Source organism: Peromyscus eremicus, chromosome 2, assembly GCF_949786415.1.
Source record: "Peromyscus eremicus chromosome 2, PerEre_H2_v1, whole genome shotgun sequence".
NCBI classification, from domain to species: Eukaryota; Metazoa; Chordata; class Mammalia; order Rodentia; family Cricetidae; genus Peromyscus; species Peromyscus eremicus.
In genome coordinates, this window is record NC_081417.1 from 149,295,971 (window position 1) to 149,320,672 (window position 24,702).

Sequence of the window (24,702 nt, forward strand, 5' to 3'; positions counted from 1 at the left end):
CGGGCAGGGGGGCGGGGCGGCAGAGCTCGGTGCCCGGCCTGGAGGACAGCGGTGTCGGAGTCGGCGGTCGGCGGCGGCAACGCTGAGAGGCCGTGTGGGACGCGGGCGCCGGGTCGCCGGAGCTCAGAGGTAACGCGGGACGGACCTGGCGCGCGAGAACTGGACGCGGGCCCCCGGCGCGAGTGGCGGAGGCCTCCGGCCTGGGCGCTGACGCCGCTGCTGCCCAGGCGCAGGGGGCGGGGCGCGGGGCCGGGGAGCCGGCGCCTTTTGTCCGCCCGCCGCGGCCGCTGCGCCCTCTCGCGTCGCGCCTGCCACCTGGCCCCTGCCCCTGCCGCGCAGGCCTTCGGGGCCCTGCGGCGCGCGCTCCCGCCCTTGTTTTGTTTGGATTTGGGGAGGAGGGGCAGCTCTTCCCTGGTCGTGCCCCCCCCACCGCGTCCCAGCGCGCGTGCGCCGGCGTGCCCCGCGGCGCCTTATTGGCTGCGAACTCGCGCATGCTCTGAGGCCCGTGGCCCGACTTCCGGCGCGCCCTCCCCTCCGCCTACTCTCAACGGTCTTCAAGCCGGTTCGAAAGATGCCGGCGGTAGTGACTGGCTGCGGCGGGCCCGCCCCTCCGGGTTCTCCGCCCCCGCCGCGGCCGCGGCCGCCATTACGGAGCTGCCAGTGGTGAGTGTGCGGAGCTGAGGCCCCGCGGGGTGCTGCCGAGGCCCCGCAGATCGGAGCGCGGAGCGGTCACTGCCCCGAGCCACCGCTGCCGCCCTCGGCAGCCCCGCGCAGGTCTCGGCCCCCGCTCCCCCGCTCTGCGCTTCCGCCACCGCCGCCGCCGCCGTGTCACGCGACCGCTCGCGCCTTTGTCTTCGCTGCTCCTCCCGGCGATGCTCATCCCCTGTGGGCGCTGTCGCTTTGCTGCTGCCGCCGCCGCCGCCGCTGCCATGACAGCCTTGCGCTTCCGTGTTTCCGCGTGCCTACAATTCCTTCAGCCCCAGCGGCGCTCCCTAGGCCGACGCAGCTAGAATTGTCAGTGTCAGCCGTTTTTTGCCCGGGCCCGAGTTGATCCAGACTCAGCCAGCCTTAACGCCCCTGAAGCTACACCCTCCCGCGCAGCCTGAATCGCTTGTCATTTCTCCTGCGGTTTCTTACTGCACTTCTCCGACTGTCCATTGCTTTGGAGAGCGAGTCTTTTATTATACCTGCGACATTATGCGCAAGCATCTTAGAGTGACATAGTCATTTTCACTTGATCTTAGCCCAAAGGCCTAGAAGTGATTAGAGATGCGTTACGATTTTTTTTTTCTTAGCATAGGCATAAAACGGTTACAAGCTTTTAAAAACGCTCGTACCTCTTTCAGTTTCACCGTAATTTGTTCAAAGCTTATTTCAAGTTTTGTTTTAGAGGTGGTCTCCCTATATGTAGCCCCTGTTGCCGTGTGATCCTCCTGTTTCAGCCTCCTCTTTTCGAGTCCTTGGCGGGATTGGTGTGAACTGTTGTTACTTCAGAGTTCATGTGTCACAGCTGGAAGACGGGGTTTTGGCCCTTGTTTTCAAATTAACTTGGAAGATGGACGACTGGAAGTTGACTAGGAAGTTACTGAAGCCTATGTTGATGCAAGCCTGGACTCCAACGTGTGGTGTCCTGTATTATCAGCGTCTGTGCCCAGTCAAGATAGACATCACTACATGCTGATTTATGAGATGGGAAAGTTGCCAGCCATTACGATGGTTTATCTGAGTGTAGTGAGAAAACTCAGACTGAGCTGTTGGAGGTATTTAGTGCTCTCTGTTAGTGACATTAGAAAGTGTGTGTATTACATGGAGTGTATAGTGACTTATGAAATGCTGGTCCCTTTTCTAAAAACACAAATTCTAAAGGATAGCAGTAGTTTGAGACACATGCTGTAGCCCCAGACATATTGCTCTTTCTAATGGAATAAACTACAACCATGGAATTGGGCTTTCTATTTCTGCAAGTCCTTTATTGCCTGTAATAAAACAACTTAGGCATTTACCTTGTCAAAAGTAAACCTCTGTTACTATTCTAACATTTAGCTAAAAAGAACCTAAAAACGTGGCCACAGGAGAACTTTATAAGCCACAGGTGAAAATACATTTTGGTTTCCACACCATATGGACCCACATTAAAAAACATAATTTTCATTCTTTGGCCAAGACTTTTTAAACTCCCGTTCTGAGCCTGCTGTGTTTTAGGCACTCCGTTTGTACCCATGACTCAGTAAAAAAAAATACCTGCCTCATTTCCAGAGTACTACCAGCATTGGAAGGTGGATTAGGAACTCAGGCATCCTCTGCTACATAGCAAGCTTGAAGCCAACCTGGGCTACAGGACCCCCCACCCTCACGAAAATCCCTATCAGGAAGCTAATTAAGCCATCTGAAAGGTCTCATCAGAGTACTGTAAAAAAAGTTCAATTACAAGATACACTGATAATGTTAATTAAAGCAGTCCTGGCTAACCATCCATGTGGCTCTGTTAGCTGTTAATGAAAAGTGAATTTAAGCAGGGCATAGTGGCACATACCTTTAATCCCAGTACTTAGGAGGCAGAGGCAGGTGGATATTTGTGAGCTTGAGGCCAGCCTGGTCTACAGAGTGAGTTCCAGAACAGCCAGGGCTATACAGAGAAACCCTGTCTCAAAAACAAAAAGTGAATTTAACAACTTACTAACCTATTACAGAAGAACAAAAAATACTATGGGTTAGCATTCTGTGGCCCTTAGTAAAGAAGTTAAGAGCTGAGGCAGATGTTTTTAAATATTTCCCCCAAATAACTATAGGTTGTTTTTGGTTTTTTCAGACAGGGTTTCTCTGTGTAGCTTTGGAGCCTATCCTGGAACTCCCTCTGTAGATCAGGCTGGACTAAAGGCATGCACCACCACCGCTCGGCTATTTAACTTTATTTTATGTGCATTGATGTGACGGTGTCAGATCCCCTGGAACTGGAGTTACAGACAGTTGTGAGCTGCCATGTGGTTGCTGGGAATTGAACTTGGGTCCTCTAGAAGAACAGTCGGTGTTCTTAACCGCTGAGCCATCTCTCCAGCCCCTAACTATAGGTGTTTTATGACTTTTTTTTTTATTACATGCATTTATTTGGGGTGTTGAGTGGGGGGGGGGAAGGGATGTGCTCAACACCATGCCTGTGCTGAGGTCAGAGACAAGCTTCAGTAGTAGGTTCTCTTAACCATGTGGATGGATACTGTACTTGGGAGCTTTGCGTGTGTCTGTATGTTTTCCTGTATAGCATGTTCACCCACCTAGTGATGTTGTACATTAGGAAGAATTCATCAGCACTGTCACTTTACAAAGGATCATGTGATCATAGTGTTTTACTTCTGTATCATGTTTGCTTGGGAAAATACTTATTATAATTTTCAGGGAAAACACATTTTTACATAAATACTTCTTGTTTGCATTGAAATCCCCATGCAAACAACCTAAGTAATGTCCTGAGCCATCTTGGCCTTTTTTATTTATTTTTTTAAGGGGGGTTGGGGGATGGGGTTTGAGCCCGTGTAGCCCTGGCTGTCTTAGCTGTCCTGGAACTCACTGTGTAGGCCATGCTGGTCTCAAACTCAAAGATCTCTCTGCCTCTGCTCCTTTACCCTCTAATGCTGAGATTAAATGAATGCACCGCCATATCCATGCTTTGGGCTGTTAGGAATTTTAAATATTTGTAAATATTTCTCATTCACTGTTGTCAATCAGATATGTGTGTGTTGGGGAGTGGGCAGATTGAGGTAGGACCCAGGGTGCTCCTGATCATCCTATCTCAGCCTCCCGTAGTGCTGGGGCTATAGTTGAGTACATTGTCCAAGCTCGCATTCTTTCAGCTCTCTTTGCAACTGATAGAGAAATATGGAGTTGCCGCCTGTGTTTGCAGGAGATTTTTCTCTAACTGAAAGCACTCTGTTTAATTTTTTTAAATTTTACCCTAGTTTGTTGTGGCCTGGGACTATTACATAACAGGATAAAAGGTCTTAGATTTCTAAAAAGTTAGAGATTAAAGAAGAAATTAATTATTCCCCATCATTGTTAGTTGCTCATGAGCACGGATTCTTTTTTTTATTTTTATTTTATTTTTTTTTATTTTTTTTATTTTTTTTATTTTATAATTTAATTTAATTTTACATATCAGCCACGGATTCCCTTGTCCTCCCCCCTCCCACCCCCAGCACGGTTTCTTAAACACTCAAATAACCATTTTCCTCTACTAAGGAATTTTTATTATAGAATATCAGGGTCCAGCCAGGTGGTGGTGGCGCACGCCTTTAATCCCAGCACTCAGGAGGCAGAGCCAGGCGGATCTCTGTCAGTTCAAGGCCAGCCTGGTTTACAGAGCAAGATCCAGGAAAGGCGCAAAGCTACACAGAGAAACCCTGTCTCGAAAAGCCAAAAAAAAAAAAAAAAAAAAAAAAATCAGGGTCCTAGATTAGAGTTGTGTGCATGGTGTGCACATATGTGTGGAGGTCAGAGGTCACAGAGTCTTCCTCAGTTGCTTTCCATCTTATAATTTGAGACAGGGTCTCTCACACTGAACCAGGACCTCACCATTTCAGTTTCACTGCTTGGCTGTTGAGCTTTGGGGATCTGCCTGTCTGTACTCCCAGTGCTGGGGTTACAGATGGGTACCAAACATGCAGCTTTTACATGGGTGATGGAGATGGAATTCAGATCCTCATGCTTTCATAACACTTTACTCACTGAACTATCCCCCCACCCCATTAGTGGTTTTTTGTTTTTGTTTGTTTCCTTTTTAAGGGCACAGGATTGTTACGATCAGGTAAATTTGGGTGAGCGCATGAGTTTTTTTTGTGTGTGTGTGTGATTTTGTTTGTTTGCTTGTTTGTTCACTTGTTACGAAAAGATTTCATTCTTTAGCTCACGATGGCCTAGAATTCAGAATTCAGTATATATCCCCTCCTGCCTCAGCCTCCTGAGTTCCAGGATTACAGGCATGTGCCACCATGCCTGACTTTCTCTGTGGCTATTTGATTATGCTCTTTTTTCTTATGTGTGCATTTGCCTATGTTACACTAGGACAAGATCTGGATGTATACTCTGTTTTCTAGGTGGTGATCTAAACTCACCTCCCTGGCTCTGGAGGTTCTTCAGTGTTAGGTTCCCAGTGGTAATTTTATCCTTCAGTTTTTCCTTTAATGAGGGGAAAATTTTTACTCTCTAATGGAAATAGAGGTAAAGATTACAGTTAATTTTCTTGACCCCATGAGAATGATAACAACAAAAATCATCTTTACTGAACTGCTCCTTGGCTAGACCTGCGCTTAGTCTCCTTCCTGAGTTCCAGCTGGATGGCAAGAGGGGTTGGAGTCAGGTTCCTTAGCCCACCCTTGTCCTTGCTGCCTTTGTTCTGTGGAAATTGCAAAGCTGCTGTGGCTTACGCATTCATCTTAGTCATTGCTTTACATTGTTAATATGTTAATAATGTTGTCTTTTTTAGTAATAACTAAGTCATCTAACGTAAAGTTTTAGTTGTATTTATTCCCTTTGGAATATTGAATTGAGACGTTTTAGTTTAGTTTGTTTCTGTTGATCTTCACACCAAGTCTTTTCTGTGCTTTAGGTTGACTCTCCACACTGAAGCCATTAGGAAAAACCCTTGTGATTAACAGCAGAGGCTTCAGAGTGTCACCAGTGTTCAGGCCTAGAAATTATTTTAAATGGCGACTGATATGTCTCAAGGTGAACTCGTCCATCCTAAGGCACTCCCACTTATAGTAGGAGCTCAGCTGATCCACGCGGACAAGTTAGGTGAGGTAGGGGCTGATGCATTCTTGAAGCTCACTCTTGGATCAATCCCTGACTTCAGGCTCTGCTGGGTTCTTCATAGATACAAAGTTCTGTTCTTCTTCCCCTTTCCCTCAAATTTTTTATAAAACTTTCAACCTTCTAAATTGATTCCAGATTACCTATAACTTTCCATTTGAAGTTCTGTCTAAAATAAAATATTTTGAATATTTTTAAAATCATCTTTCACTTAAAAAAAATTAACTCGTTAATAGTAATTTGCATCAGATCCTAGAGTTGACTTGAAGAATTCTCCTACATCTTTGACACCCAGTTAGGTCCCTTGAGAGAGACAGAAGAGAACTCTATCCTGTGTGATTATGGGCATCTGTTTTCTTAGAAGGCAGAGGATAGCACCATGCCAATACGACGAGCTGTGAATTCTACCCGGGAAACTCCACCCAAAAGCAAGCTTGCTGAAGGGGAGGAAGAAAAGCCAGGTAAAGTAAAGTAAATTTAAAAAGACAGAACACTCCAATTTGAAGTATTCCATAAATCTTTTTGAACTTAATTATTCTCGTGTTCATAATGCAGTATTAAAGAGTATTTGAAGAGAGAAATAGTAGATGTTGGTATGTCCTGATGGACCGAGTGGGTAAAGAGTGCATTTTCTATTTGAAGGCCTTTAGAAAGTAAAATATAATGTTCTTGGAATTAAAAACAAAAATGAGGAGCAAATGGTGTGACATTTTAGACATAATAATGCCCTTGGAGAGATGGCTCTGGAATTCAGGAAGGCCTGGGCTTTCAGGATGGGCAGTGGAATCATCAGGAGGCCATAGGGAAACACGTGGGTGTGATCTGTGTTAGTGGAGAGGAGATGAGCTGGTCTGGTAGTAGTACAAAGAGTGGAGGGCAGAAAACTAGACCCATCAGCCTGGAGAAATGGTGTTCCTTCATGCTGTTTCTAGCCTCCTCTTCTGGCTCCATGTTAGTCTTTGTCATGTGATCTTTTTGCTTTCTTTCTTTATCCCTTTTCCTTTTTTTCTTCTATATCTTGGGTTTGCCAAAATGAGCATACCATTCTTTCCCTGTCTGGGTTTTTTTTTTTTTTGAACCTGGATTTTTAAGTGCTGTACCCCGTTTGGGCATCCATGCCTAAGGTAATAAGGAATGTGAGAGTCAGAATTTAAAAAACGATGTAGGAGGTGAGTTGATTACCACTGCATCTCTGGCTGTGTGGTAGAATGATGTGTGATACTGTGAAGACTGAAAGGTGGTTTTGAATTTGAGACCAGTCAGGGCTATATAGCATGACACTGCCCCAAAAACCAAACCCTTACATTTTTGGCTCACTCATAAGAAGTAGCTGATCCAGGTTCCATCATGAATTTTCAGAAATTATGTCCAAATTTTAGGTTCTACTTCTTTTAAAATACTTTTTCTGTCTTGAGATAGAGTTTGAGCTTGACACAGCAATCCCGGGAACTTGCTGTGTAGACGAGTGTGACCTTGAAACTCTCCTATCCTCACCTCTGCCTAGTTCATGCAGTGGTGGGTATTTCTCACATAATGGTCTGGGTGAACACTTGAACAGGCAGCTCAGATGACTTAACAGGATGAAGAGGGTGCCAGGCGAGGGTCGTGTAACAGTGACACTCCTGCTCCACAGCTGTGATTGACTTTGGAATATGTCTGTGAGTTTGAACAGTTGGCGGGTCTGTTAAGTAACATGTCTTTGACTTTTATTGACTACTGGGTGGGTGGGGGTTTGTGTTTTAGAACCAGATGGAAGTTCAGAGGAGTCGATCTCTACTGTGGAAGAACAAGAGAATGAAACGCCACCTGCTACATCTAGTGAGGCGGAGCAGCCCAAGGGGGAGCCTGAGACTGAAGAGAAGGAAGAGAACAAGTCTCCTGAGGAAACCAAAAAGGAGTAAGGGCCCTGCTTTCTCGCTCTTTATGCTTGAAGACTGTGTGGAGACTGCAGTCAGTTTGTGGGTGTACAGAACAGGCCGTTGGTGCTGGGCATGTACTATTTGCTTTTTAAAATTAACTGTTTAACAGGTTTTACTGTGCACTTTTATGCCTTTTAGAGTTTATAGTGGTTAGTTAGCATGGTAGTCTGAGTAAGCATTTCCTGTTTGCTTTGGAGTATGTCTTTGTGCATTAAAGGAACATTGGATACTTTTTAAGCTTCGGTAGACTCTAAGAAGTGATAAGTAACTACAAAAACCTGACTTGAAAGACACTTCACCATTTGTTCCTGCCTCTGTGCCAGCAGTGATTGTTTGTATGTGCTTGTTAGAGTACTCAGTCACGTCACATCAAGAGCAGCATAGGCCCTGTATCTGGTGACTGAGCTCTGGAAGTAAGATTTGCAGTTGATTTATATCTGTGTACAGTGGTGGCAGTTGTTTAAGTTGTTTTGTTTATTTTGGGCGAGGAGGGACAGACACATTGTGAGCAAGTCTTACTCTGTAGCCCTGGCTAACTTAGAACTCACTATGTAAACTCTGCTGGCTTCAGACTTGCAATGATGAACCTCATGCCTCTGCATCTCAAGTGCTGAGTTACAGGTATTTGCCACCATATGTCTGGCTTCCTTCTAAAAGAGAAAGGTTTGCGAGCAATTGAGGAAGACAGCCAGCACTGACCTTTATTTACTTCTGTGAGCATCCACATCACGTGTGCACAAACAAGAATTCCTGTTTAACTAGAATAGTAATAATTACACTTCTCCCATGTGCTACTCAGGAAATCTCTTATTCCCTTTTTGTTTGTTTGTTTGTTTGTTTTTATTTTTGTTTTTCCTTTGGTTTTTCTTTTGTTTTTCGAGACAGGCTTTCTTTGTGTAACACTCCTGGCTATGCTGAAACTCACTATGTAAAACAGACTGGCCTCGACCTCACAGAGACAGCCTTCCTCTGCCTCCCAAGTACTGGGAGTAAAGGCATGTGCCACCCCTAGCTAAGAAGTGATTTTATCCCTATTCTTTTTTGTTTGTTTGTTTTTTGTTTTTGTTTTTTCAAGACAAGATTTCTCTGTAGCTTTGCGCCTTTCCTGGAACTCACTCTGTAGCCCAGGCTGGCCTCGAACTCACAGAGATCCGCCTGGCTCTGCCCCCCGAGTTCTGGGATTAAAGGCGTGCACCACCACCTCCGGGCTTCAATTTTTTTATTATTATTATTATTTTACTTTTTATTCTTGAAGGTAGTTGATGTTGTTTTACTGTTTAGGGGACTGAGACATCACATGCTAAAATTATATAATTAGAACCTTAAGATCTTTTTCTATATCCCATTGCATCTGTTGTAGTGATTACTAATTTTTATTATTTTATTTTTACCATTATATATTTTTTTATGTGTATGGGTGTTTTGCCTGCCTGTTTGTGCATGTGCGTGCCTGATGTTATGGAAGCTAGAAGACGGTGTTGGATCCCTTGGAAATGGAATTACAGATGACTGTGAGTCATTTTATGGGGACTAGAATCAAACCCAGGTCCTCTGGAAGAGCAGCCAGTGCTCTTCTCACTGAACTGTCTCTCCAGCTAGAGTTTTCACTTCGTTTTTAGTGACAGTTAATGTGATTGCTCTTGCCTGTTCCTAAGAGAAACACCTTTCTACTAGCTCATACCTAAGAGGAACCTCTTGGTTCATTTATAGTACCAGGAAGTTTTTAATGTTATAGTTTGTAGATTTTTGCTTGTTTTATATATCATCTCAATGTAAATAAATTAAAACTTTCCCCCCAAGACAAGATGTCATTTTGTAGCTGCGGCTATCCTTGAACTTGCTATCTAGCCTAGGCTAGTTTAGTCTTGAACCTAGGGTCACTGTGATTCCTGGGTGCTGGGATTACAGCCCTTACCCCGGCTCTCTCTCTCTCTTTGTGGCCTTTTCTTTTTTTCTTTCTGATTGTTCTTTGATGTTAGAGGGTCATTGGTTCTAGGACCCCTACAGTACCAAGATCTGTAGATGCTCAAGTCCTTCCTGTAAATTGGTCTAGTGTTACATGTAACTTAGATACATCCTCCTGTATAGTCTAATACCTAATACACTGTGGGTGCTTTGTATGTAGTTGTTGTGCTGTGTGACTTAGTGACTAGTAGTGAGTAGGAAAGAAAGTTGTGTGTTCAGTACAGATGCTGTTGTCTTTGGATGCAGAATGCAACTATGTGAGATCTGTGAATACAGAATGTTGACTGTCTCTGAAGAGTTCATCTTGCATAATGAAAACTCTTTGTTTTTAAGTGAGAAAGAGCAGTCTAAAGAAAAAGAGAAGAAAGTGAAAAAAACGATACCTTCCTGGGCTACTCTTTCCGCCAGCCAGCTAGCCAGGGCCCAGAGACAAACACCGATGGCTTCCTCCCCACGGCCCAAGATGGATGCAATCTTAACTGAGGCCATTAAGGCAAGTTGTTATTTCCAGCAATCACCTCAGCCATCTTACCCTCTTCATCTTTCCTTATTTGAAAACCGCTTATTTTGTGTGGACATCAGCAATCCTGCTTTGCTTCCTAAAGGATATTCATCATAGGAGGCAAATGTTTTTCTACTGTAATTATATTTGATGAGCACTTTTTTTTTCTTCCAAGACAGGGCTTCTCTGCGTGGCCTTGCCTGTTCTGGAACTTGCCCAGTAGACCAGGCTAGTCTTAAACTTAGAGATCTGCCTGTCTCAATTTTGGAGTGGGGTGAGGTTGTTAAAGGCGTGTCCCACCATTTCCTGGAAGCACATTTGTTTTTTAAAACTCATGTTAAGGGGCTGGAGAGATTCAGTGGTTAAGAGCACTTGCTGTTCTTACAGAGGACCTGGGTTCTATTCCCAGCACCCACACTGACTGGCTCATGACTAGCTGTAATTCCAGTTCCCAGGGTCCAGATGCCCTTTGTGGGCACCTATACACACTTCACAGACATGTGCATCATTAGAAAACATGCAGAATTTTTATTAAAAATTATTTCCTAGTTTTGTTTGTACAGCTGAGCATCTGATATATAGCAATTTTCTTTTCTTTTTGGTTTATCGAGACAGGATTTCTCTGTGTATCAGCTCTGGCTATCCTGGAACTTGCTCTGTAGATCAGACTGACTTCAAACTCAGAGAGATCCACCTGCCTCTGCCTCCTGAGTGCTGGGACTAAAGGTGTGTGCCACCACTGCCCGGCATATATATCACTTTTCATACCTAAAATAAGAAACTTCTAATCCTACTGCTTTGTTTCTCCACTAACCCTTTCAAATGTTGCAAAAAGGAGCCTTCTTACAGAGCCTATGACTTCAGTGTATTCATTGGCTTTCATTAGCATATGTGACTCTCAGATATTGTTAGGGGGTCAGGGTGGATTTCCTGATGTAGCACAAGCTGATTGACCTTGAACTCCTTGTTGTATAGACAAGGATGACTTTGAACTTGGGGTTCTTCTGCAAGATTATAGGTTTTTGCTGCCATGACAAACACCAAATGAAAGTCTAACCTTACACTGCCTTTATTATGTAACTCTTCTCAATATCCCCCTGCTGGGGATCATACATCAAGCCTTATGCAAGTTAAGCCTAAATCCCCCCCCCCCACACACACACACCCCTTGTATTTAAAAGAAGAAGATTTATTTCATTTTTTTATTTCTGTGGAGTTTATTGTCTTTGTATGTGTTCAGGAGCCCTTGGAGGCCTGAAGAAGACATTGGACACCTTGGAATTGGAGTTACAGGCAGTTGTAAGCTACTGTGTTGGTGCTGGAAACCAAGTCCAGGTCCTGTCCAAGAGCATATTGAGCTAGCATTCCAGCCCCCAAATCTCTCTCCTTTACATAGCCTCTCTTGAAGAATCTCATGCAGCCAAGACTGCATAGAGAGACCCTATCTCCAAAAAAAAGAAGCAGCAGCAGCAGCAGGTGGTGGCTTTACATCTGCAGGCCGAAGAGCAATAGGTGCATGTATTGGCTCAGGTGCCTTTCTAGTTATACAGCCCAGGAAGTCCCTGCCCAGGGAATAGCCCCACTCAGAATTTAGATGGTTTGGGGGTTGACTATTTTTGTTTTGTGGGTTTTTTATTGTTGTTTTTCTGAGACAGGATTTCTCTGTGTAGCCCTGGCTGTCCTGGCACTCGCTCTGTAGAACAGGCTGACCTTGAGTTCAGAGATCCATCTGCCTTTGCCTTCGGAGTCCTGGGATTAAAGGTGGGCACCACCACCACCCAGCTTTTTGTTTTGGTTTTTAAAGATGGTCTCACTCTGTAGCCTAGACTGGCCTTGAACTTGCAGCAATGCACCTACCCCTGCCTGGTAGAGGTGAGATTACAGGTGTGAGCCACCATAACCAGCAGTTCCTGTGGTTTTGAAAAATTAAAATTGTTGCAGAAGTACTTGTTAGTGTTGTTTGTTTCTCCATGGCCTTTACGTGCTTCAGTTGAGCTAGCTGAAGCACTGTTCATTCTTCCCTACCACTTTGCCATTTAGTTCATTTCTTAAAGAACTTATTTTGAAAATGATTCAGTCTCTAATAAAAAATAACTAGTTTAATATGTATGGTTTGAAAATCTTGTAGGCATGCTTCCAGAAGAGTGGTGCTTCAGTGGTTGCTATTCGAAAGTACATCATCCATAAGTACCCTTCTCTGGATCTGGAGAGAAGAGGCTATCTCCTTAAGCAAGCACTGAAAAGAGAGCTAAACAGAGGAGTCATCAAACAGGTACTACACCATTGTAGAAAATGAGATGACGTCTTGTATCAGCTGTATATACGTCATTTGTCATGTATCAATAAGTTAGGTATATTTTTCTCTGTTAAAAGTAAGTACATGACTGAAATAATTCCACTGGACCTAGTCTTCTTATGTGAGGACAGGCCTCAGAAGACTGATGGCAGTTGCCTTTGTAGGTCACTCTTAATAGAGCAATACAATGGTGCGATTTTTCTCTGCCTGTTGTGCTGTTGGTTGGGTCTTTGGAGGCTGGATTATGCTTGAAATTACATAGCTCTAAAAATGATAATAAAGTTAAGGAATACTACTATTGCCGTAACAGAAGGAGACTTGCTTTTGTCTTAGGTCTGTTACCTCTAAAATTTAATATACGTGACTCAACTGGTTACTTAATAAGTCGGCTTTTCAGTAGATTCATCTTAATTGATTATTATCTAAACTATTAATGCCTGAGGGCTAAAGAGCATCAGCTAAAGCCTGACTAGAATGACCCTGATTTCAGGCATAATCTGCATTGCTTTGCTTATTTCTTCAAAGGATTGCTTAGATTTGGAACAGCTTAGGGTGGGCATTGCAGCTCCAGCTAGAACACTTGCCTGAGCACACATAAGGTCTCCTCATTACCCTGTCCTGGGATAAAACCATGACAGCCTTAAGATGAAAATGGAGTTTAGCTCATCAGGTACTCTTCAGAAGTCCACAGTGATAAGAATAACCACTAAGATCAAAAGATCCCATGGTAGCAAAAAGAGCTAGTCTTAGGACCTAGTTTATCACATTCCAAAAGCTCCTGGGGTTCTTTGATACCTTTCTACAGATTGTGATGGGGTTAGTTCTGTGATAGACAGTTAAACTCTGCCTAGGACCCCTCAGTGAGTTGTTAATTTAGTACATATATGTTGAGTGTATTCTTTGTGGTTAAAGTGATTCCTCTTGTGTGGTGATTACCTGTTTATATGATTAATAAATAGATTTTATTTTTGTGAAATGTTTGATCATCAGATAAGCCTGAGTTACAGGGTTGTCCAGGGTTGACTGGCTGGTGTGTTGTCCTATCTCTTCAACTCCATTGTTCTTTCCTCTCCAGAGTTAAGCAGCATTTTACCTCCTGCTTGTAACCTAGTGTGAAGTTACTAACTCAATCCTGGAGTAACTTAAATCTCATGTACTTTAGGTAAAAGGAAAAGGTGCATCTGGCAGTTTTGTTGTGGTCCAGAAATCAAGGAAAACACCTCAGAAATCCAGAAACAGAAAGGTAAGTTTGCAGCACTTTTTGAATGCTGAAGTACTATTACTGCTACTGAAGACAGCAGCATTAATTGCGTGCCTGTGTGAGTAGCACTGTTTGAAGTGCAGCCTTTCCACTGAGGGCTAGAGACATTGTAAGTTATTTCCCCAGGTAAGTGTGAAGAACAGCCAGATTGCAAAGCTTAGTACTCCAGCCTTGGTAAGCCTATGGTCTTCAATGCCTTATATTGAATTATGGGCAGCTGTATGAATTACACTACTTTTTGTGAAATATATTTTAAGCTAGAAGAGATATATAAGTACATTTCTGCCCCGCCAGGACCTAAACTATACTCAGATTCCTTTTGTTTTCTCATCTCTGTAAGTACTAACACCCAAAACAGTTCCCGTTGATAAACGAATAATGGCTAAAAAAAAATTTTGTTTTGTGTTTTTGAGACAAGGTTTCTCTGTGTAACAGCCCTGGCAGTTCTAGAACTTGCTCTGTAGATCAGGCTGGCCTCGAACTCACAGAGATCTGCCTGCCTGTTCCTCCCAAGTGCTGAGATTAAAGGCGTGCACCACCACCACCCGGCATGGCTAAAAACTTTTAAGTGAAATAGTATTTGTATCATTGATTAGAATCCTGATAGTCTGTATCATTTTTACAACTCTGAAAGGTTTTTGTTGTTGTTGTTGTTGTTGTTGTTTTTGTTTTTATTTTTCAAGACAGTTTCTCTGTATAAGAGCTCTGGCTGTCCTGGAACTTGCTTTGTAGTCCAGGCTGCCCTGAGAATGCTGGACTAAGGCATGCAGCACAAGCTATAGCTTCATACTGTTTTTGTTTTTTTCAAGACAGGGTTGCTCTGTGAAGCCTTTGGAGCCTGTAGACCAGGCTGGCCTCGAACTCACAGAGATCTGCCTGCCTCTGCCTCCCCCTCCCCCCAGTGCTAGGATTAAAGGTGTGTACCACCACCACCTGGCTTTCATACCGTTTTTTAAAATAGATTTTATAGCACTTGAAAATGAGCCTTGGTGGTATGCTTCCTGGTGCTGCACTTGATTCTTGGTTACTGGAAATGAAGAGTGAAAGTAGACCTTTAAATAACTCGATTTTTTTCCTTTGATTTCTGTGTGTATTTTTTATTCTTCGAATCTGAAATTATTATCTGACAATTGCTACAATCCATACCTTATGCTCTGATTTATTTGAATATGGGAGAAAGTACTTTTCTATTTGCCAGTTGATTTGACAGTGATGGCAGAAAGCCCTGAAGGTGTAGGTAACATGGACTGACAGCTGTCTGTTGTGTAAGGATTAACTTTTGGTGCTGTGTTGCAGAAGGGCTCAGCAGTGGATCCAGAACCACAAGTCAAACTGGAAGATATTCTCCCATTGGCCTTTACTCGACTTTGTGAACCTAAAGAAGCGTCCTACAGTCTCATCAGGAAATACGTGTCTCAGTATTACCCTAAGCTTAGAGTGGACATCAGGTACTAGCCATGCCCTGGACTCCAAAGCAGGGCGTGCTGCTGTTCTTGAGAAAGGACATAGATGAAATATTAAGAAGGGTTTCTTTCGGGGGAAATAGAAGTAAAACTTCCTGTCTCCTAATTTCCCATGTTTTCTTTTTTATGTCATGTGTCAGGGCTTTTGTTGCTGTTCTTTGGTTGGTTTGTTTTTTAAACCCAAACTACATACTCTCACATGATCCTACTAGAGTCTAGGTGTCCCTCAATCAGTATCTGTGGAGGGTTTGGTTCCAGTAGCCTCCTTGATGCCAAAGTCCTACAAATGTTCAAGCATATGCTTTACATAGTCCTGTCTGTGAGTGATACAGTATGCATCTTCATGTATAATTTCTGTTGTTTTTAAGATAGGAGCTCACTGTGTAGCCTACACTGTCATCAAACTCATAGTCTTTGTGCTTTTGCCTTAGTAATAGAATTATGCCTGGCTTCTGTGTGTTTACTTTTCAGTACTGAAAATTGAAGCTAGAGCCTCGTGCATGCTAGACAAGCCTCTACAACTGTATCCTGGCCTTCTTTACATTTTATTTTAAGACATTGTTGCATTAAATTGCCTAGACATACCTTAAACTTGTGATTCTCCTGCCTTAGCCTACTAAGTAGATGGCATTATAGACTTGCACCATTGGTCTTGCCCTCCTGTATACTTTAAATCTTCCTTAGAACACTTAAAATACCTAATATAATTGTTATATAAATAGGTTTTGGGGTTTTTTTGTTTCATTTTTTTTGTTTTTTTTGTTTTTGTTTTTTTTTGGTTTTTTTTTGTTTTTTCGAGACAGGGTTTCTCTGTGTAGCTTTGCGCCTTTCCTGGAACTCGCTTTGTAGACCAGGCTGGCCTCGAACTCACAGAGATCCGCCTGCCTCTGCCTCCCAAGTGCTGGGATTAAAGGCGTGCGCCACCACCGCCACCCGGCTATAAATAGGTTTTATGATATATAAAATAATGGTAAGGGAAAAGTATGTGTATTCAGTGTACCATATAGCTTCCCTGCCTGAATGTTTGTGATCCAGTTGCTCCTGCAGAAAGTGTGGTTATATAGAGTCATCTGTAACTTTTTCTTTTGTTGATCTTGTTGGTTTTCAAGACAGAGTGTGTCTTTGTGTAGCCTTGGCTGTCCTAGAACTAGCTCTGTAGACTAGGCTGGCCTTGAACTCAGCAGTTCTGCCTCCCAAACACTGGGATTAAAGGTGTGTGCCCCTACCACCTGGCTCTTATTGTGGTTTTGTTTTGAGATAGGGTTTCATGTAGCCCAGGCTGGCCACAAACTTACTATGTAATAGAGGATGGCCTTGAGTTACTAATCCCCTTGCTTTCTCCTCCCAAGTGATGGACTCAGTGTGTACTACCACACTCTCACACATCTGTGCATGTGCATTTGGAATATATATGGGGGCATGTGTTTGTGTGTTCAGATACATCTGCACACATTAGCGATCTGAAGTAGATGCTAATCTGAAGTAGTGTCTGTCTTGGTTGTCCCACTGAACTCTCTGGCTAGTCTGGCTAACCAGCTTGATCCAAGAGTTTGTTTCTGCCTCTAAGCTGGGAATACCGATGGACCACCACACCCACTGGGCTTTTACATGGTATCTGTTTATCTGAACTTGAATCCTTATACTTATGTGGCAAGCATTTTACACAGTCTTAGTTTCTTTTCTATTGCTGTGACAACACACCATGACCAAGGGAATTTACAAAAGAAAATGTTGAATTGGGCTTCTTTTTTTCTTTTTTTTTTTTTTTTTTGGTTTTTCGAGACAAGGTTTCTCTGTTGCTTTGCGCCTTTTCTGGAACTCGCTTTGGAGACCAGGCTGGCCTCGAACTCACAGAGATCCACCTGCCTCTGCCTCCGGAGTGCTGGGATTAAAGGCGTGCGCCACCAACGCCCGGCTGAATTGGGCTTCTTACAAGTTCAGGTCATTAGAGTCCATGATTGCACAGCAAAGGCACACTGAGAATGGCACCAGTCCTTTGAAACCTCAAAGTCCATCCCTGTGACACACCTCCCTTAACAAGGCTACACCCTCTAATCCTCTCAAACAGTTCCAGCAACTGGGAACCAAGTATTCAAACATAGGAGCCCATGGGAGCCAGTCTCATTCAAACCACCAGACCCACAGAGCCATCTTCCCAGTCCTTGTAACTCTTTCCATGTTGGGCTAGAAGAGAGATGGTTAGGTCCATGGTTAGGACCACTGGCTATTCTTCAGAGAACCCAGGTTTGATTCCCAGTACCCATATGGTAGCTCACAGCCATCCAGTTCCAGGGGATTTGATGCCTCCTCAGATACCAGGCATTCACATAGTGCAGACATACATATATGCAGGCAGAATACCCATAAACATAAAAATAAATATTAAAAAACCAAAAAACTTGGCCTTACAGTGGTACGCCTTTAATCCCAGCACTCAGGAGGCAGAGGCAGAGGCAGGCAGATCTCTTGAGTTCGAGGCCAGCCTGGTCTGCAGAGTGAGATCCAGGACAGACACCAAAACTACACAGAGAACCCCTGTCTCGAAAACAAACAAACAAACAAACAAACAAAAAAGATAGAAACTGGGCAGTGGTGATGCACACCTTTAATCCCAGAATTTAGGGGTCACAGGCAAGCGGATCTCTGTGAGTTATAGGCCAGCCTGGTCTACATAAGACCTTGCCTCCTGAGTACTGGGATTAAAGGTGTATGCCCCCACCACCCGGCTCCATCACCTTTTTATTGAAGCTCTTTCCCCTTTTTCTTCTGTAAGACCATATTGCTTTTCTCAAGTCACAATGGAGTCCTCTTTCTTTCTTTTCTTTTCTTTCTTTCTTTTTTTTTTTTTTTTTTTTTTTTTTGAGGTAGGATCTCACATATCTCAGGCTATTCTATTTTATATCTGAGTGTTTGCTTGCATGTATGACTATGCACCACCTGCTTGCAGTACCTGTAGGAGCCAGAAGAGGGAGTTGGACCCCTGGGATTGAAGTTACAGGTGGCTGTGAGCCAGCATGTAGGGCCTGGGAATTCAACCTCGTCCTCTGGAAAAGCAGCCAGTGTTCTTTCCATCTCTGGCTAATTTTTTTTTTCTTCTTAAAAAAAGTTTTTACTATGTATTTGTGTGAGGTGCAAATGCCACAGAACAGTTGTGGAGGTCGATTCTTCTACAATGTGAGTGAACTCAGGTCTTAAGGCCTGACAAAGGCCTTTATTGGCTGAGCCATGTCATTGGCCACCTCAGGTCTTTGAAGTCATTGCAGTGGCTGCTTTTTTTGCTTTGTCGTCATCATCATTGTGCTGGCTTACACACAACAGTAGTTTGCTTCCCACAGTCTGGAAGTCTGCGATCATAGCGGAGTCAGCATAAATGATTGCTGTCTGCTTATCATCCCATGTTAGGATGCTCTCAGAATCCCTTACTACCTTGTTTTTCTTTTGGGGGTGATTGGGTGTGCACGTGTGTGAGGGGGGTACAAGCTCACGTGTATGTACACGTACATGTGGAGGCCAGAGCACTTCAGATGCTATTCCTCAGGACCGATCAGTTATCTCCAAAATGACTTTTTAAGTATTCTTAACATATCACACACATGAATTTGGTTGGTATAATTAAAGCCAAAACCTTGTGTGGCCTGGTCAACATAGCAAGTTAACCCCCATTAGGGGGAAAAAGAGATATCTTTGCTTTATTTCATTGCTCAGGGCATTCATCTGATGGTACTAAATTACAGGGTTTGGGCACACTATGGCAGTTAGAAAAGTTTGTTCTGTGTGGTAAGGATTATATATGTATCAATAATAGCTTCTTTTAAGAGGAAAGAAATTCTACTTGTTCAGGATGCCAGCAGTTTGGTGTTATTTTGTTCATTTTAAAGGATATACACATAACAGGAATTACAAGTTTAGATCTGGAAATAGACCTGGATCTATTTCTGCAGTTTTCTTTCACTGACAGATTTATCACTCTGTTTTGTTTCTTTCTACAGGCCCCAGTTGTTGAAGAATGCTCTGCAGAGAGCAGTAGAGAGAGGCCAGTTAGAGCAGATAACTGGCAAAGGTGCTTCGGGGACATTCCAGGTTAGAAGCTGACGTCTTGATTGTTGAGAATGGTTTGCAAAGTTTGGGTTTCAGAACCTCTTTTATTCTCAAACTGTGTTGAAGACCCTCAAAGATTTTGTTTATATATGTTAACATCTCTCAGTATTTATTAAATTATAAATTAAAACTAAGAACCAAACATGGTGGCACACACCTGTAATCCCAGGTCTCAGGAAACGGAGGTAGGAAGATTTCAAATTCAAAACCAGCAAGAGCTACATAGTGAGGTCATGTCTCAAAACAGAAAGAACTAGAAAGATGACTCTAATGCGAGAATCCATGGAGTCTGTTAAGGAGTATTAGGGAGATTTATTAGGGTAAACTGAAGCAATACACTCACGAATACAGAACCGAGCAGACAGCTGAAGTCGTCCTATGATCTGACCAGGAGCTAATCCACCTGGCAGTTCCATCACACCAGGAAGGAGGAGGCAGCAGAGCCTTCTCCCTTTCCTTTTAAGAGGTCACTTAAAAGGCAAGAAGCACCACCTCCTTTGGGCCATATAGCCCAAAGTCATGGGCAGAGCAAATACCACTACATGACTCAGCAGCTACCAAGTCTAATGACCTGTGAGTTCTGTCCTAGGAGCCATGTGGTAGAGTGAGAGAAGCAACTCTTGCAAGTTGTCCTCTGATCTCCACATGTGTCATGGCATGTGTGCATCCACATACATACCCATCAATAAATTAATAATAAAATTTTGGAAAACTGGACATTTCATATTAACTTTTTTTGATTTGTTTTTATGAGACAAAGTTTCTCTGTGTGGCCCTAGCTGTCCTGGAACTTGCTCTGCAGACCAGGCTGACCTCAAACTCAGAGATCCACCTGCCTCTGCCTCCCAATTGCAGGAATTAAAGGTGTGTGCTACCACCACCTGGCTTCTAATTTTTACCTCTAGCTTCAGACAACCTATAAGGTCTGTTTCACATTTCATATGATGCAATTATTGTGTGGCCTTTTGTATTTGGCTTGTTACTTAGCATAAATAAAACTCAAAGATGAGTTTTTCCATGTGGTAGCTTCTATCAGTACCTAGTTTATCCACCTGTGAGTTGCATATTTGGATTATTTCTCCTTTTTTAGTTAGTTATGTATACTACCGTGAACATTGGTATCCAAGTGCCTTGTGTAGATATATGCTTTATTTCAGTGAAGTCAGTAGCTAGGAGTAGACTTGCTAGCCATAGAGTGAGTGGACCACACCCTTTTTACATTCCCGTCCAACCTGTGGTTTCTCCATATCTTTGTCACCAACCTTGTTATTTTCCTTGGTACAAGATCCATGCCAGTAGAGATGAAGTGTTCTCTTGAGGTGTGGATGGGCATTTTCCTAATGGTTACTAATACCACGCTTACTGGTTGTTTGTTCATTTCCTTTGGTGAAATAGTTATTAATGTCTTTTTGCCCATTAAAAAAAAAAATGAGCATTTGAGCAGGGCCATGGTGCCGTTCACCTTTAATCCCAATACTTGGGAGGCAGAGGCAGGCGGATCTCTGAATTTGAGGCCAGCCTGATCTACATAGTGTGTTCCAGGATAGCCAGGGCCACACAGAGAAACTGTCTCAAAGAAAACAAAAAACAAAAAAATTGAACATTTTTTAGGAGCATTTTATTATAGATAAAAGTCCCTAATCAATATAGAACTTGAAATATTTTCTCTGCTTTTGTGGCTTTTCCTTTTTTGTGACAGGCCCAGGCTAGCCTTGAACTTTATATATAGTTGAGGATGACTTTAAACTTGTGATGCTCCTGCTCTGTCTCTAAGTCCTGGGGTTGCAGGCATATGCTACCATCACTGGTTTATGGGCTGTTGGTGTTTGAACACAGGGCTTCATGTATGCTAGACAAGAGTTTGCTGAATAAGCCATATTTCCATATAAGTTTGAGGCCAGACTTTGATACCTGAAGCCCTGTCTAAAAAAAATAAGTAAGCCAGTACTATAAAGCATTGTAGTATAAAGCATGGTTTTCTTTTCCTATTTGGCTTATTGTTACTTTTTTTTTTTTTTTTTTTTTTTCCTGTCCTAGAACTCATTATGTAGACCATACTGGCCTCAAACTCAGAGATCCATCTACCTCTGCCTCCGAGTGCTGGGATAAAGGTATATGCCACCATGTCCAGCTTCATTGTTAGTAATCTTTATTTCTTAGTGTCAGCCTGGAATTAGGCCATGTAATTTTCTGTTGTATGATCCCTTAAATATTTGTCAGTATTTTTCATGGCACAGGGCATAAGGATGTAGAATGGATGTAGGCATAAGGATGTCAGTCTCTTTGGGTTTACAGTATCTACTGCTGTTTTAGGGTAGTTGGAGGGTTTGATGGAAGAAGAAAATAATCCAAGAGAGGGTTGGGACTCCTCAGTGAAGTTGAAACCTTGTGAGCGGGAGGAGAAAGCCCTGACCTGATAATTCATTGTAAAACATATCTGTGCTGATGCAGGAGCTCCGACCCACCTGGTGCAGAGGAGTCTTGTCTTGACCTGCTTTGGGAGAGTGTTGTCTTGATGCTTTTCTCTTCCTCCTTGGAAAACAGCTGAAGAAATCAGGGGAGAAACCCCTGCTTGGTGGAAGCCTGATGGAATATGCAATCTTGTCTGCCATTGCTGCCATGAATGAACCGAAGACCTGTTCCACCACTGCTCTGAAGAAGTACGTCCTGGAGAACCACCCAGGGACCAATTCTAACTATCAAAGTAAGAGTCAGAGCTATGTGCATTATATGGGACTAGAGGAATGTTCTCATAGAGAAGATCATGCTATTAATGCTGAAGCATTTATTACTGACTGAAAACTAAGGGGGGTGTGCCCCCCCCCAGGAGAGATGGCTCAGTGGTTAAGAGCACTGAATACTTTTCCAGAGGTTCCAAGTTCAATTCCCAGCAGCCACCTGGTGGCTCGCAACCATCTGTAATAGGATCTGATGCCCTCTGCTGGCAAGCAGAGCATTCATACATAAAATACAAATAAATAAAAATTCAAAATTCTATTAAGAGGGGAGGCATTACAGATTTATCATTTATAAAAAGAAATAAAGCCGGGTGGTGGTGATGCACGTCTTTAATCCCAGCACTCTGGAGACAGTGGCAAATGGATCTCTGTGAGTTCGAAGCCAGCCTGGTCTACAGAGTAAGTTCCAGGATAGGCTCCAAAGCTACACAGAGAAACCCTGTCTCGAAAAACAAAACAAAACAAAAAAAGAAAAGGAAAAGGAAAAAAAAGAATTAGAAGAAATCAAGACTTCTCTTTCACTGATTTTTATGCTTTTTAAAGAGATTTTATTTTTATTTACGTGTATGTGTATATGTTTGTGTGAATGTGTGCCACACGTGTCAGTACCTGCAGAGGTCAGAAGAAGGTATTAGATCACCTATAGCTAGAGTTATAGGTGCTTGTAAGTGACCTGAACATGAGTGCTGGGATCAAACTCAGGTTCTGTGGAAGAGCAGAAAGCACTTCTCACTGCTGAGCCATCTCTCCACCCCTTAAGGTTTCATTTTTGAGATAATGTCTCATTGTTTCATCTAGGCTGGCATGGAACTCAGGATCCTCAGATGCTAGGTTTGCTGGTATTACTGAGGCTTTTGGTTAATTTGCAGTTACTCCAGGTTGTTATTGACTTACTCCCTATAACGTTATCTCAGTACATTACGTTTACCAGAAGTAGTGCTTTGAGATTAGAGACTAGTCTGTAATTCAATACTTAGCAGCATTTTCGAATGTTCTGAGAGAGTGGCAAGGTTGGCCCCTTATCAAGAGCTACCAGGAAAGCGTGTAAGGATTTAGTGTCTAGAATATGGTGTAGCTAGAGTTTTCCTGCCTGGCCCACACTCAGGACAAATCTCTCTCACCTGCCAGTCCCACAACCGCTCAGACCCAACCAAGTAAGCACAGAGACTTATACTGGTTACAAACTGTATGGCCGTGGCAGGCTTCTTGCTAACTGTTCTTTTCCCCCTTTTTTTTTTTCCAAAAGGAAGGTTTTAACCTTAACAAAGTAAAATTACATATAATTTGGGAATTTGGGCGTAGCTTCTCTTACTACTTCCTGCTGGAGGGGGGTCGCTGTATCTTATGGGGAAACAAAATTTTAGAATTATGGAATAGTCCATGAGGCTGTATCATCTGAGCCAGATGCCTTCAAACCATTCTGGATGTTGAATCATCTGGGCCATGGTGTCATCGGAGACCTTTCAGGGGGTCTTGGCTGGTCAAACCTGATGTATCTTAATCTGGAACAAATCCATAGCCTCTGGCTTTCTGTGGAAACAAAAGCAGAGACTCTTTTCCAAAGTAACATATCCTTATATCCAAATTTTGAAGTCAAGGTACCTTTAAAATATACATATTTGTTTAACTCAACATCTTTTACAATCAAATGTTTTTCTGCAGTTAAAAGTCTCAAAGACAACACAATCCAGATTCTCTGTGTAATATTCATCTTTACGTGGCTTATTTTTATATTAATTTTACTGTCTCTTTAAACACTTTATTTTTTAAACTATGTATTTGTTTCTATAACTGTATCTATCACCTTTTTTTTCTCTTTCAAGCCTACGTATATTTTACACACATTGTAAACTATTACATCTGAATCTGTCTTATTGTGAATCTCTTGCTTTAAACTGCAGCAGCTGTGGCTGCTGGCTCCGCCCACCTCAGCTTCCCAACATGGCTACATTTACCACCAGCTCTGGGAGCTATAGTGGGTCTTTATGCTTTTATTCAAGCAGCATGTAGCCCAGAAACCTCTTTTTTTGTTTTGTACTAGCAAAGGCTAAATCTACCATGCAGCTTAATGTGCCACTTGCAGAGGCCTCATTCCCACCATATGGCAGGTCGAGCACAAACGCCAGGAACCCACCATAGTAGATAGTAGCTCAAACCGGCAGCTGCCGCTCATTTGAGAGAGACAGTTAGGAACTGTTTTTAGCTCCATTTTAGAATCTTTTCTCAGGTTTTAGGTGGAAACTCTTGCCACCACGTTGGATGCCATTTGTAGCTTAAGTTTTCCTGCCTGGCCCACAGTCAGGACAAATCTCTCTCACCTGCCAGTCCCACAGCCACTCAGACCCAACCAAGTAAGCACAGAGACTTATACTGGTTACAAACTGTATGGCCGTGGCAGGCTTCTTGCTAACTGTTCTTACAGCTTAAATTAATTCATTTCCATTAATCTATACCTTGCCACATGGCTCGTGGCTTACCGGCATCTTCACATGCTGTTTCTCATCGTGGCAGCTGGCAGTGTCTTTCTGACTCAGCCTTCCACTTCCCAGCTTTATTCTCCTCCTTGTCCCGCCTACACTTCCTGCCTAGCCAATGGCCAATCAGTGTTTTATTTATTGACTAATCAGTAACACATTTGCCATACAGAACATCCCACAGCAA

General features: G+C 43.0%; 1 protein-coding gene across 10 annotated transcripts in view; it reads left to right on the top strand.

Moving 5' to 3' along the window:
* Hp1bp3 (heterochromatin protein 1 binding protein 3) overlaps window positions 1-24,702 on the top strand; it is a 31,198-nt gene that overhangs the window by 496 nt on the left and 6,000 nt on the right. The window contains exons 1-10 of one of the 10 annotated variants that reach the window (XM_059255252.1): window positions 7-129; window positions 5,597-5,789; window positions 6,161-6,260; window positions 7,543-7,696; window positions 10,017-10,176; window positions 12,314-12,457; window positions 13,644-13,724; window positions 15,039-15,190; window positions 19,195-19,285; window positions 21,848-22,007. In XM_059255252.1, coding sequence (XP_059111235.1) covers window positions 5,694-5,789; window positions 6,161-6,260; window positions 7,543-7,696; window positions 10,017-10,176; window positions 12,314-12,457; window positions 13,644-13,724; window positions 15,039-15,190; window positions 19,195-19,285; window positions 21,848-22,007 — 1,138 coding nt within the window. In that variant the 5' untranslated portion in view covers window positions 7-129; window positions 5,597-5,693. Of the gene's footprint in view, window positions 1-6; window positions 130-534; window positions 664-943; window positions 1,761-5,596; window positions 5,790-6,160; window positions 6,261-7,542; window positions 7,697-10,016; window positions 10,177-12,313; window positions 12,458-13,643; window positions 13,725-15,038; window positions 15,191-19,194; window positions 19,286-21,847; window positions 22,008-24,702 lie in introns of those variants that run through there. The other 9 variants (XM_059255256.1, XM_059255253.1, XM_059255254.1 and 6 more) reach the window with 9 other exon arrangements.